This window comes from Scomber scombrus, chromosome 15 (assembly GCF_963691925.1).
Source record: "Scomber scombrus chromosome 15, fScoSco1.1, whole genome shotgun sequence".
In the NCBI taxonomy this organism is placed as follows: Eukaryota; Metazoa; Chordata; class Actinopteri; order Scombriformes; family Scombridae; genus Scomber; species Scomber scombrus.
In genome coordinates this window covers 9,661,808-9,675,136 of record NC_084984.1, presented here as the reverse complement: position 1 = coordinate 9,675,136, position 13,329 = coordinate 9,661,808, and the positions used below count along the sequence as shown (strand labels likewise).

General features: G+C 40.6%; 1 protein-coding gene across 1 annotated transcript in view; it reads right to left on the bottom strand.

Moving 5' to 3' along the window:
- The window catches only part of garnl3 (GTPase activating Rap/RanGAP domain like 3), a 70,489-nt gene extending 57,899 nt beyond the window's left edge, over positions 1-12,590 (bottom strand). The window contains exon 1 of the mRNA XM_062435085.1: positions 12,482-12,590. Within this exon, the coding sequence (XP_062291069.1) occupies positions 12,482-12,579 (98 nt within the window). The 5' untranslated portion in view covers positions 12,580-12,590. The remainder of the gene's footprint in view (positions 1-12,481) is intronic.
- Between the last annotated feature and the right edge of the window lie 739 nt (positions 12,591-13,329).

Below are 13,329 nucleotides of genomic sequence, written 5' to 3'. Positions count from 1 at the left end.
GCCAACTCGTTTTCTGTCAATCGACTAATGGATTAATCGGCTAATCATAGCTGCAACTAATGATTATGGATTATGTTGGCTAATGATTCATCTGCCAATTATTTTCTTGATTATACAATTGTTCTAGATAATGTCAGAAAATAGTGGAATATGCCTGATATAGAGCTCATGGTGATGTCTTCAAATGTTTTGTCTCCAAAATACAAATATATTTGGTTTGCTATCATGAATGACACAGAAAGTCCTTAAAATCCTCACATCGGAGAAGCTGCAACCAGCAAATGTTTGGAATTTTTGCTTTAATAAAATACATCACTAAAACGAAATAGTTGCTGATTAATATTGATATATTGATTACTGTTGCTGCAGCTTTGTAGTATAGTTAAAAACATCCAACAACTTTTGGTTACTTTATAATGTGATGCAATATAATTTCTGTTTGTATTGTCTATCTAGAGCAGGTGTAAACAATCTTTTTTAACTATTTGTGCCCCGATGAAGACCATGAAACTGGTCTAAATTTTTAGACAATATATAATAATAACAGTTTTTAATGTAACTCTTTGTCTTGCTTTGCCTAAGAGTGCGTGAAGAACGCTTTCCTTTCCTCAAATAGCATGTCTTTCTCAATCAACAGTTAAAACATAAAAGGTAGGATACAGTTGTCAAGACCAGACTGACACGTGGACACAGAGGATCATATTCAGAAGAACTGACAGGATAAATGTGGTGTTTTCATGGCTGGTAAAACAGGCAGTCACAGTGAAGAATCTGCTTAATCCCACTGAAAGACAATTAAATTAAAGATGGTAACATCAGTTCTAAAATTTAAAGACACCCTGTAGAGTTTTTGACTACTAAGAGCAAACGTAGCGATGTGGCAGCAAACGGTTTTCTCCAAAGCGACGTACAAGCTGCAGGCTACAGTAGATCAAGAAGAAGCCTCTGAGAATAAATGCCTTGAAATCCACTTCCATGTTCCACCTGATACAAGGCTGCAGGTGCTTGAAGAAAAGATTTATTTCATTTTTTAATGAGAGAAAAAGCCTGAGAAGTACTGAGAGATGGTGAAAGAGCATATTAAGTTAATAAGTACTCTCAGATTTGGACTTCCAAGTGGTTTTGTGAAGACGGAGAGGGATTCTGCTGACCGAATAGAGTCAAACAACTCGTTTAAGCCACTTTTATAAAGGGGGAAGAGTTCAGATTGAGATTTTCTGCCTCGCAGTGAAGTTCGTTTGCAGACTGCAGGGAACGAGAAGGTGCAGAAACCTGACTGAGGGAGTTCAGTTACAGTACGTGTGTGCTGTGCTGGTGGCCGCTCTGTAGGCCAGAAATAGGGACACAAGTAGAGAGGCATGAGCTGTGTTTGGCTGGTTGAAGGCCAGACGTGCTGCTGCATTTTTGGCCATTTTCAGAGCTTTTACTCTGCATGCTGCTATCCCTGCCAGAAGGTTGTTAAAGTAGTCAAGGTGAGAGAAGTTTACTGCTTGTGGAAGGAGTTGAGCGGTGTACTCAGTCAAATAATGCCTGATTTTTTTTTGAGTAATGCAAAGAGACGAGACCAAGTGACAGATCCAACATGTTTAGTGAAAGTGAGCTGATTTCAAACAGATTTCTAAGGAGCAACAAAACTGCTACCAAGATGCAGACAATAAACAATGTAGATTTCAAATTCTTCCACAATACAAATGTTTTATGAGAAAGGAGATGCATTCAACACATGTATTAGGCTTCAATGATACACCAAATGCATTTTGGTATGAAACAGAAAATTAACACAACTATCAATTATTCGATTCATTTTCTAATTATTTCTGCTGTATTTATGACAAAATGATCAGACTTCTTATCTTCAGGCATGACGTTGCCTTTTATTTGAACAGTTTGTGTAACCATATTAAACAATGGTGTATTATCAAGCTACTGAGTGCTGTTATAACAGACCTAAACACTCAACCTCAAAAGCAATTTTCATTATGTTGAATGACCAGTGAGCTTTGTACTTTGGTTCTATTGAGAGATGGGAGGGGAAATATTCGCAATAACCTTCAATAAGTATCAACTCTTCAACTCTTATGTTTTATGTGAGACCCAGCAGTGATGGACTATCCCAGGCTTTACGTTCCCCAGACAAAATGCAACTTCAAAAGACCAGGATATTTATATGTAGGTGTAAGCATTATAGCGTGTGGGTTTGCAATCCATGCGTCCATGCCAGGAAGTGTTTCAGTGCACAAGTAGACACAAAATGCGTGTGTGTATGCACAGGCACTTTGCACGTTAGCCTCAGCAGTTCATCAGGGATCAGGAGCTCTTGACTCAATAGTGTGCTAATCCCTCGGAGCTACGCTGCCTTCTCTCTGGACAGCTGCCACTCCGGCCTTTTAGTCTCACCACGTAAGCCATGTCTGACCACAGCACCTTTCCCACGCGTAGAATAAATAAGTGTGTGTGAGAAAGAGAGAAAGCATACCGTGAGCCATTTCAGTTAAATAGAAATGTATAAAAATGAGTGAGTAAATAGCAATGTTGCATACAAAATGCATGACATACCATAAACTCTACAAGTATCAACACAGCAGGGTTTTTATCTGTCACACACATTCAAACATCGCAACATGCAAATCAACATATCTGCCATGATGTCACTTCTCTATGATGAGCCTTTGTCCCCTGGATAATATGTAACCTGCGGGAGGAACCGGCACTAATACATAGCTTCATTTGATTACAGGATGATCCAACCATTATTGCACCTGCACTGCACACTGTCACAGCAGACACAGCAAAGCAGTGAGATCAAGAAGGTAGACGAGTGAGCAAAGAGTTTTATGAGTTTAAACCTGTAGATGTACACTTCAGCAAACAGCAAGCAGTGCTTGTTTGACAGTCTACTACTTCTTTCTTTAAAGCATGCTTTACATTGAAGCTGCAACAAATAAATATTTTCCATTTCCGATCAATCTCACGATTATTTTCTCGATTCATAGATTAGCTGTTTGGTCTAGAACATGAAAAATAAAATATGTCAATCAGTCGGTTTACTATCGAAGTAAAGAAAGCAGGAAATATTTACACTACAACTGGAATACAATAATTTTGGCATTTTTAAAGTAAAAAAAATGGTGTAATTGATTATGATTAATTACAATTAAATACATTTTCTGTCTAAACTAAAATTGCAGCTAATTTTTTAATACTGTGCATACTCAAAAATTACAAAAATGTATATGTACACTATCATCTGAGCATGATTACAACAAAGCAAAAATATCCTGAGTCATGAGTATTTTCCTATGAATTGTATAAAAGTCTACCAAATAGAGTCAAATTTTGGGTCTTTCCCCAAAAATGAGATAGTTTAAACGATTGAGGTATTGATCATGTCTGAGACTCAGATCTTCACAGTGGGTGTTTCTTTACTTTTTCACATTGAACACAGTCATTTTTCTGTAAGGATAGTGTAGTGTAGTGATACAACATTTAAAGGGGAAATATCATGCTTTTTTTTTGTTTTTCTGTTATTTTTTCAGATGTGAATGTTCTTTTCTACACATGCCCATAAAAAAGCTGTTCATTCTGTAGTCTTTGCTTCTAAAGTGTCTCCATGTGTTGTTCGTGTTGTCCACTTGCATGTTTCAGATTGGATTTTGGCTCGAACGTGTAAGGATGTATCGGAGAATTCGATTCATGAACAACAACAAGTAGTGAAATCATAGTTTTTTTCATGGTTTGGTGACATAGCCTCCGCAGTTGGTGGATGTCTGTCGAGGGGCAGCTTCTGAAAGCTGTCCAATCAGAACGGAGTGGGTTCGTTGGGGACAGGAGAGACAGGAGACAGGAGCTAAAACGGCTTGTTGCAGACAGAGGCTGAACTGAGGGGCTGCATAAAGAGCCAGTATAAGATAAATAAGGAGTGTTTTAAACTATGAATCATAAAAATATATTCCAGTTCAGCTCCAGAATATAAATACAGACCCAGAAATGTGTATAATAGGTCCCCTTAAACAAATGTCTGTTGGGATTGTGAGAGCTTTTGAAGTTTCTCATATCATTAGTCTGGTTTTATCAGTGTATGTAGGGTCTCAGACATAATATTGAATATCTTATACCAAAACCTCAGCACTGTTTGGCATAACACACAGCTGTGGGAGAGGGTGAAGATTACATATTCTCTAACAGCAGTCATTAACACACACACACACACACACACACACACACACACACACACACACACACACACACACACACACACACACACACACACACACACACACACACACACACACACACACACACACACACACACACACACACACACACACACACGCACGTGCACAGATGATTTGAATTCAGACCTTGGCCCTTTTGTTTCTAGTGCATCCCAAATGCCAGCAGGTCACCACATGGCCTCTGCGAAATGTCACTGTGTCAGGCTGCAGCGATTGATGATGGCACTCTCATTAAATGTGATCAGGTGAATTAACCTTTTGTCTGCAATAATCAGGCCAGGCTTGGACACCACTCTGCCCTTGGCCCTTAAGCTAAACGTGTTGTGTCTGTAAGTGTGTTTTTTGGACACTGACAATGCACTTTAGTCCTAAATAATTGATTAATATGATGAGATGCATAAGTGGGGAACAATCTGCCTGGCCGCCAGCAAAAATATTTCTTTATGCAGAACACAAACAAACACAGTAAGCCTGTTTAAATGAAAGCCTCATTTGAAGCTACTGGAGTCCACCTGTTCCCCAAATAAATGTCATTGCTTCTTCATGCATCTTACTCCTCCTTGTGGAAAGTTACAGATGACCAAAGTATAACCAATGAGTAATTTCTATACTAATTCAACTGTTTTGCTTACAAAACAAAAGCACATTTTGAATTTGCTGCCAACTCATTTTAATTTTTCAGATTTTGAGACACACTCAAATTAACTGATAAATATCCAAAGCATGGAAAAAGTGGTCACACTTGCATATGATCACGTCACTGTTTTTACAGGAAGAGTCTGCCCTCTTGTGGTTAAAACTTGTATCACAGTTGAATGAGAAAGAACTTAAACATGTCTTACAGTTTGTATTGTGTAACCCTCTATTGTTTCATTATATTATTATATTTTGTTATGAGGAAAACATTTTCACCTTATTATTTTCTTCTGATAACCGACTGATGAAAAAAGATCATTCCCACCCACCCCACACAGGGCAAAAGTTTTGTCAGGGCAAAAGTGTACCAGAATGGAACTAATTTAATCACGTTTGACAAGCATTGTAAACACAGTTTTAGAACAAACATATGGTCACTTATGTCTCTATGTAATAATTCTGTACTTTTCCAGATTATTTTTTATCATCTCCTTTCTTTATTTTCTGGTTTCTCATTCCAGTACAAGAAGCAGCTGCTTTTAATTGTGAAACAGAGATAGGAAATACACCTTTCTGCACTCTGCCTTTGCATAAGAAATACAATGTATGTGTATGGCTGCATGATTAATCTCTACATTCCTTACTTCCACCCTTACAAGCTGCTCTTCACAAAATATGAATCAATGTCTCAATGTCCTCAATGTTTTTGGGAAAAGAAATCACTCCATCAGGTTCCTTTCACCCCTTTAGACAATACAAAGTACCTACATTCATCACTGCCAGTTACATGAGTAGACAGCAAAATTTTTGCCTGAGGTCATTTTACATCATAATATGTCTCCATCATTGAGTCTTCACAAGGACCCAACGGCACATTTGAGAAAACAATCGGAAAATCAGTTTGGCAACATATATATAGAAATATGAAATGTCCATCAATGTTTCTTATTTAGAAATGCATGCACATACTTGGACAGTATTTTTCATCTTGTCTGTGTTAAAGTGTTAAAGTGTTAAATATTCACATTAATCTGACCCCTTTCTGGCACTGTACCACATGTTCATTGGCTTTGCTTCCTCAAAAGTTGTTCCCACAACAAAAGCCAACATTATACCCACTTCACTTTTACTACTCATTTCATTAAATCAGGAGCATCTCATGAAATATTACATTGTGAAAAAAATTCAACATTTATAAATAAGAGGGCATAGGGGTCATAATGACCTTCTGTTGCCTCAGGGAAGCACAATGCAGTAGGGGGATAAGTGAGGCCTAGACTTGTGTGTGTGTGTGTGTGTGTAGATATTTTCGTCTTCTACATGAATTTGCTTTGTGTTTTTTTAACTTCACAAAAACAATGAAGCTAAAATGGAAAATAGGAACATGCAGAAGTCCTTCGTGCAGAATGGTCGTGAAGAAATAGCAACATGTAATATAATCCAACTCTTTAGTTTTTCGCTCCACACATCAACAACTTAATTTGAGCCACAGCTTTACAACGTCCTCTGAAAAAAATGCCCTTCCTCGATGTCTCCACATGTACTGCCATCTCTTTCATTCTTTCTTTCTGTTGCTTACTCTCTAACCAGGAGGAGGTTTTGGCTGGCCTCCCTCAAAACCACAGGGTAAAAATGTACAACAGTAACCCTTCACAGGCTCCATTTCCTCCTCCGTCTCTCCTGGATCGTTCTTTAAGGGTTATGATGGGGGCACCTGGCTGGTGTGAAGCAGCTCACAGTGTACAGACAGACTGTGCCCCTACTGCTCACATGTCTTTTGATCTTTATACTTCTACCGTGGTTAAACTTTCTGGCACTTGAACACACACTTTCACTTTGCGTCATCCCTGACAGTGACCGTGGTAAATAAGGAAGTTTGTACAACTCTGAGAAAAAAGAAAACACTCTCTATTATATGACTCATGTATACATGTGGCTTGTAGCCGCATGTCCTGCTTTAAGTACAACTCGCTCTACGCTGGGTGTATTCCAGCCAACTATAATGGGAAATGTTTTTCCATCCTCCAAGCTTTCCCGGAGCAGTGCACAGTGCTTTTTAATGTGTAGGTATGTGCCTTAAAGCCCTAAATGGAAGCAGATGTTCCAGTCGAAGAGTAAAAGTTTACATAGAGCTGTAATCAAGCGAGAGATTTTTCTCTCTCTCTTTTTTTTTTTTTGTATTTTTCTTCTCGTAATTTGAGTCTATTTTTCTGTCTAAATGAGCCTGGTGCGGCGTATTGTGCGCATGGCTGGACTGTGCCGGGTTGTGCTGAGCTATGCAGCCACATATGGGAGTGATTACTGTCCAGTGTTTATCAGACCTCACTGAGAGACTGACTGTACGGCTGAGCAGAGCAGAACCAGCCTTGCACACTATCCCAGCTGCAACCTTCTATGGGAATCAGACAATTGGAACAATATTGCACCTTCGCTGCATTTGCAATGATAATTCGCAGAAGCAGCATCTTCCTTAAGATTAATAATTGATTAGTCGTTTGATATAAAATTAAGGGGATACCATTTTAATAATGTTGGTTTTATACATAAAAGTCTGTTAACAGGTGTTGTATATGTAAAGAAAGCTGTATGAAGCCTTTTGGGGCTCCAGGGGGAGCTGGGCAAAGTCTAATACATTTCCTCAAGTGATGTCACATGAGTCAGTGTCATTTGGGGCTGAAAACTACAAGTTCGAAAATGAAAAGGATCTGAGGATGTGGAAACAAGTGAGTTTACAAGACCTCTGCAGTCCACTCTTAATCTCTGCGTTATGTTAGAGGCTTATTACTCGTGACTTAATGTTTATTTGTATAGGGACAAGTAAAATGAACTAATGCCATATACCACAACATTTATAGCCTAAACTCAAATATATGTGCTCTTCCCTTTGTGATATGGAACAGTGCAAAACACAAACAATTTACAAACAATGACATAATGTATTATTTGTTTTCCTATAACAAAAAGAACCACATCAATCATGACTAAGTTAGCCGTGACTTGTATAAACACACCAGAATCTCTGACCAAACTATTTGGCTGTTACGTTGCATTGTGGGTAATGTAGGCACCAGGTTTTGACAAGAAGAATGCAAGATATAAATAGACAATATCTCTTCTGGTTTTGATTTATTTTTAACTGCTAAATCAACCAAAAATGTACTGGTTCCAGCTTCTCAAACATGAATAGTTCCTAGCTTTCTTACTCTTCTATGATTGTAAACTGAATATATTTGGATTTGGACAAAATGTTAAGGCATCACCATGGTTATGGCATTTCCTGACATTTCAAAGACCAAGCAACTAATCACAAGATAATTTTTAGATTGACCAATAATGACAATAAATGTTAGTGGCAGTCCGTCATCTTTCAGGCACCGCTTCATCAATCTCTCTCGTCTAATGCAAACACACTTTCAAAGAAACTTTGTGTGTGTTCTGCGTCAAATGTGTGTGTGAGAACTAAATCACATTCCCAGCAAAGTCGAGGAGTGCCTTATGTCAGCAAAAATGTCAGTTAGTCCATCAGTTCAGTCCCTGCTGGGTGCTTTATGACAGATTGTAACGCAGAGGGAGAACCCAGCAGCCTGGCCTATCACAGCCACTTTCACTGTGTCTGTACGAAAGCATATGAATATGGGCCCGTCCGTGTACAGTCTGTTAGATCTAAAAACAAGTCAGACATTCAAAACATATGTTCTTCGTTCACATACCGCTTTGAAGCCTACTGTAAAGGCTTCACCAGGAAACCTCAAGAGGACAAGCCCTAATACATACTTCCTTCTCTCTTTTCTTCCCCCCTCTGAAAGGCACATATGCTCGAAACTCCCCTCTCCCGTTCATTTACAAAAGCACGTAATCGCAGCGAGATGCACTCCGGCTCCATCTGGATCCAGTCTTGTGCCAATCTGACGAGCAGCAAGCTACGGCAAGACCCCTGGCAACTGTAGCCACAAAACATTGTGGGCTTGGCAGCAGGGGAGGTTAATGTAGATGCAGATAGCTTTTCAAAGCAAATGCACTCAGATGACCTCTGAAGTGAGAAGTTCAGGGAGAGAGGAGGATGAGGAGGGAGCGAAGGAATCTGTCAGAGTTTAGGTGGCTGGGTCTATTTTTGCTCTGTTAATGTTGATGTAGTAGCAGGGGTGAAGGTTTTGCGGCTTTATGAGAAGCTTTTTGTTCAATAGCTGCTGAATGGAGGAATGCATGTACGGTAAGGAAGGAAGGGATGGTGGACGTTGGCAAACTGAACGGATTGATTGATGAACAGTACACATAATCCAGGCTGTCAAACTTAAACTGCCCCTCCTATGTATACAGGCTCCTTATCTCCATGCATTCGTTGGGTCCGCGTTACAAAATCAAACCATGGTAACATGTTCTAATCACACGTTGCCCTGCGTTAGTTAGCCGCATGATAAATGGGTCTCTCTTCCCTCATGATCCAGTAACGTACTTAACGGCTCTCTGCCAGTGCATGCCTTTCCTTAAATGAACTACAAATGTTCTGTTATGGATTGAAGAGCTGGCCCAAGCACTCCACGCAATGAGGTTAGTTTCCACCGCATCAGAATTTGCTGATTTTGCCGTCAGATTCTTAGAAAGCACAGTGATTATCTTTGAAATCTTTTCAGTTTTATTCCGGGTATCCAATCTTTGTTTAGATTGTTGGTTTGTAGTATGTTTTTATGGCCTGGTAGCTTTGTCCGTTTCTCCTCTCTGGCAGTTAGTCTGTTAGGTTTGTAGAGTTGTTCTGCCAGTTCTTGGTCAGAGCCAAGTCAGTGATTTCTTGGCTCCTTCAAGTGTCACCATGTAGCCTAATCTCATTCACACACAATTAGCCTCGGCTGACAGCTAGAGGTTTGTAAGGAGCACAGAAAGACCAGAGCCAAGAGTTCAGTGATGGTCTCAAAGCGGCATGCCACAATTGTCACGGAAAATAATGGAAGGGGACACCTTGTTAGGATTAGGATTTGCTATTCCTGTGTGACATCAAGACTCCAACGTCAATCTTGATCTGTTTTTTGTCAAGCTCAAGACTAGGGCACACACAAAATGTGCCGTAGATACACATACCTATGCTACAAATCTTGAACAAACATACATCCACCTGCAACCGCTAAACCTGGCAAAGCAGAGGAAACTGACCACATAATTTTTTCCAGTAGTTTATTCTACATTTTTGCTTTCACCTGCAGCTCTCCAGTTACCTGCTGTCAGTGAGAATATCTGCCAACTGGCAGTCCACTGACTTTGGTAGATAAGGCTTAGTCACGATGAAGCGGTGTCCAAAACACCGTCAGAAATAATAATGTGATCTGACATGTTTATCCCGAAACAGATTAACTTCTGAAGATTAGTGCTGATCCTGACAACTTTACACTGTCAAGTTCTCCCTTTGATTCTCATACATGTTTGAAGATATATAGAAGTACTCTGCTTTAAATAATTATTAATGTCTAACCTTGTTAAAATCCTTCAAATTATATCTACTCCATTTACAATGCACTGGAGGCTTAAAGTTTCCACATCACACCTGTGTAAATTGCCTACTGTACCACGACTGGCTCCAAATAAGCTGTGATATCACAAATTGTGCTCGTAAGTACACACCTTAAACTCAGATATAAGGTGAGCAGAGAGAAACTTTCCTCCTTTGGCAAATGAATGTGAAAACAGCATCCTAGTGACAAACTCTGCATAGTGAAGCACACACATCTAAGAGAGCTTACAATAAACAAAACACATTATTATACTGTGAGATGTCTGTCACAGTCAGAGTGTTTGAACCCTGGAGGAGAAAAAGAGGTCAGATCAAGGTCCAGATAAAGCTTCCCTCATGACAAACTTCCACAGTCAAACATGTGGAAACACTTGAGCTAGTGTCTGTTTGTGAGCATGTGTGGTTATGCACGTGAAAGCAGGTTTCCAACTGCATGTGTGCTTATGAAGCTGTCCTAATGTGTTAGGTCTCTGCAGTATAGTGAATTATCCTCAGACTTCTCAGCAGCAGCAGTCCCCTTTACTGGAGTGTCTCTCATGTCCCCCCAGTTCAGCGGAGAATCTATTTCCCAGTGCAGTGGCACTTCAGGCTTGACTCTGATTGATTATCTGTTACACTGCTAGTGTCTGAGAGATGGTCTGCAAGGAGGCCTTACAATGTGACTCTTTGTCCAAAGCGCACAGAGTGGACACAAGCTCTTTCGCTACAGAGGATAAATCAAGCTCATTAGAAAGTCTGTGTAATTTGAAAGTAAGTGCTTGGCACAAAGCTGACCAAATCTCACTTCTGCCTGCACCTTGAAGTCAGTCAGCCTCCAATTTGGACAGTGAGACCTGACAGCCCGGATGGAGCGCACAAGTCTCAACATCACACACATACTGAGACAAACTTATCAGCTACGAAAGCAATGAAGCAGAATTCTTAGGTAAATTTACACTTCAGCACACCTCCGCAGACTGTCTGAAATAGCAGGAAATTAGAGTGGAGGTGGGATGTGAGGGCTGAACAAGAAAATATAATCGAGATAATGAAAACACCTCGAAACTCATTTGATATATTATGTGCAAAAGATTACGCTCCAACACAACTGCTATCAGTTCTTGACAAACAATACTCAGCTAGGAAGTCTTGCTGACAGTGTGCGATTACGTAAAAAGGAAGGAACTGGTGAGACATCAGTAAAAGTGAGCACCGTTAAGAATAGAAACTTCTGACGGCTGACTTAAAGCATGGACCACACAGAAAACAGCAGAGGTTAGGACATTGAAACACCTCAATGGCACACAGTCGGTATCATCCTGTTGGAGATTTTCAAAGGAGGCCTCCAGCTGGTTTGCCAAAATCCCAGCTGCACCATGCTGAGAAGTCATATCAGCTGCACCTTATGTGGTCTAGCTGTCACCAAGACCCCTGCCTTCATATGTCTGTGCCCTCAGGGTGCCTGTGACTTCACAGGTGTCCAGCCTTGCCTCTGTGACATAACTGTGCAGTAGATGGGAGAAAAACTGATCACATAATTGATCTCTTGTGGGAGTTTATAGGTTGAAATTAAATCTGCATATTCTCAGCCCTCTATGGCGCATGATTGGACAGCGTTCTGGTTGCTGGGATGGACAATCAACGCCTGACTTTGACTAGCTATAAAATAACAATTAACGTCGTCCTGCCACTCAGACAGCAGTGTCAAAAATATTGCAGAGTCAGGTGCAGACGAGATGTATCCGTGCGTAACGCATCCCCCCACACCATGATAAGACATGTGGTGAGAGATAAAAAATGATAAGCTGCTAAACGAAAGCTATCAGGGTGTAATTTTGTCCAGACGGGCGGAAATCGGAGACATCTGTATGAATACACCACCTCTGGATGCATTATAACCAGTGTGTCGGGGCATCCCTCCTTATCTATGCGCGCACACGCACACACACGCACACATACAACGGATCCTGCAAATTCACCACTCCACAAGGTGAAATACACATTAGAAACTCATTGTGCGGCTTCATATAAAGTAACACTTTTAGGTATTTTCTAGGTACATTTTGATCTTCCTCTTGTCCCAGACAAAAAAATAAAGACATCGCCCCCCTCCCCAAAAATAGGCACCTACCTGGTAATCTCGAAGCTGCAACCTTTCCGAAGGAGCAATGCTCTCTTCCGCATGATGCCTTTGTCTCTGCCGAGGTACACATTTTTATCTGAATTCATGGGTGCTTTGTGAGCAGGTAGACTCGTGGAAACAGCAGTGCTTTCTTTACAAGGGGAGAAAAAAAAAGTCAAAAATCGAGCAGTGGACTGCGAGGCGGAAGCAAGAGAGACGGGCTGGCCGAAAAAGAAGAGGAGAGAAAAAAAAATCCTTTGACGCTCAAAGGAAAGTGGTCCTGCAGACTTTTCTTCCCCCTCAGGCTAAACAAAAGACGTGTGTGTTGAGGCTTTCAGAGGTGCATGGTCTCGGCTGGTCGGTATCTCCATGCGGGCTTTGTGGAGCAGGCGACTGCTGCAGTTGTCAACCTGAGCGGACTGTGCAGCTGAGGCTTCAGAGATACTGTGATCCTGATCTGTGGAGCCCACAGCGCTCCTTCAGCTTCAGCCCGGCACTGAGTGGCTGCTCGGTGGTGACCACATGAAACTGATGGAGAGAGAGAGAGAGAGAGAGAGAGAGAGAGAGAGAGAGAGAGAGAGAGAGAGAGAGAGAGAGAGAGAGAGAGAGAGAGAGAGAGAGAGAGAGAGAGAGAGAGAGAGAGAGAGACCAGGGTTAAATTTAAAATTAAGTTAGTCTGTGTGTGAGAAAGGAAGATAGATACTGATATTAATAGACCTACAGCCAAAACAAAGGCTGCACTGATGTTTTCAATTTGCTTGTTTAGTCTCACTAACAGACTGAAATGTTAAGATAGTCAATTTACACTTCTATCTGACAAAGAAAAACTGCAAATTGTCATGTTTAATAAGCTAGAT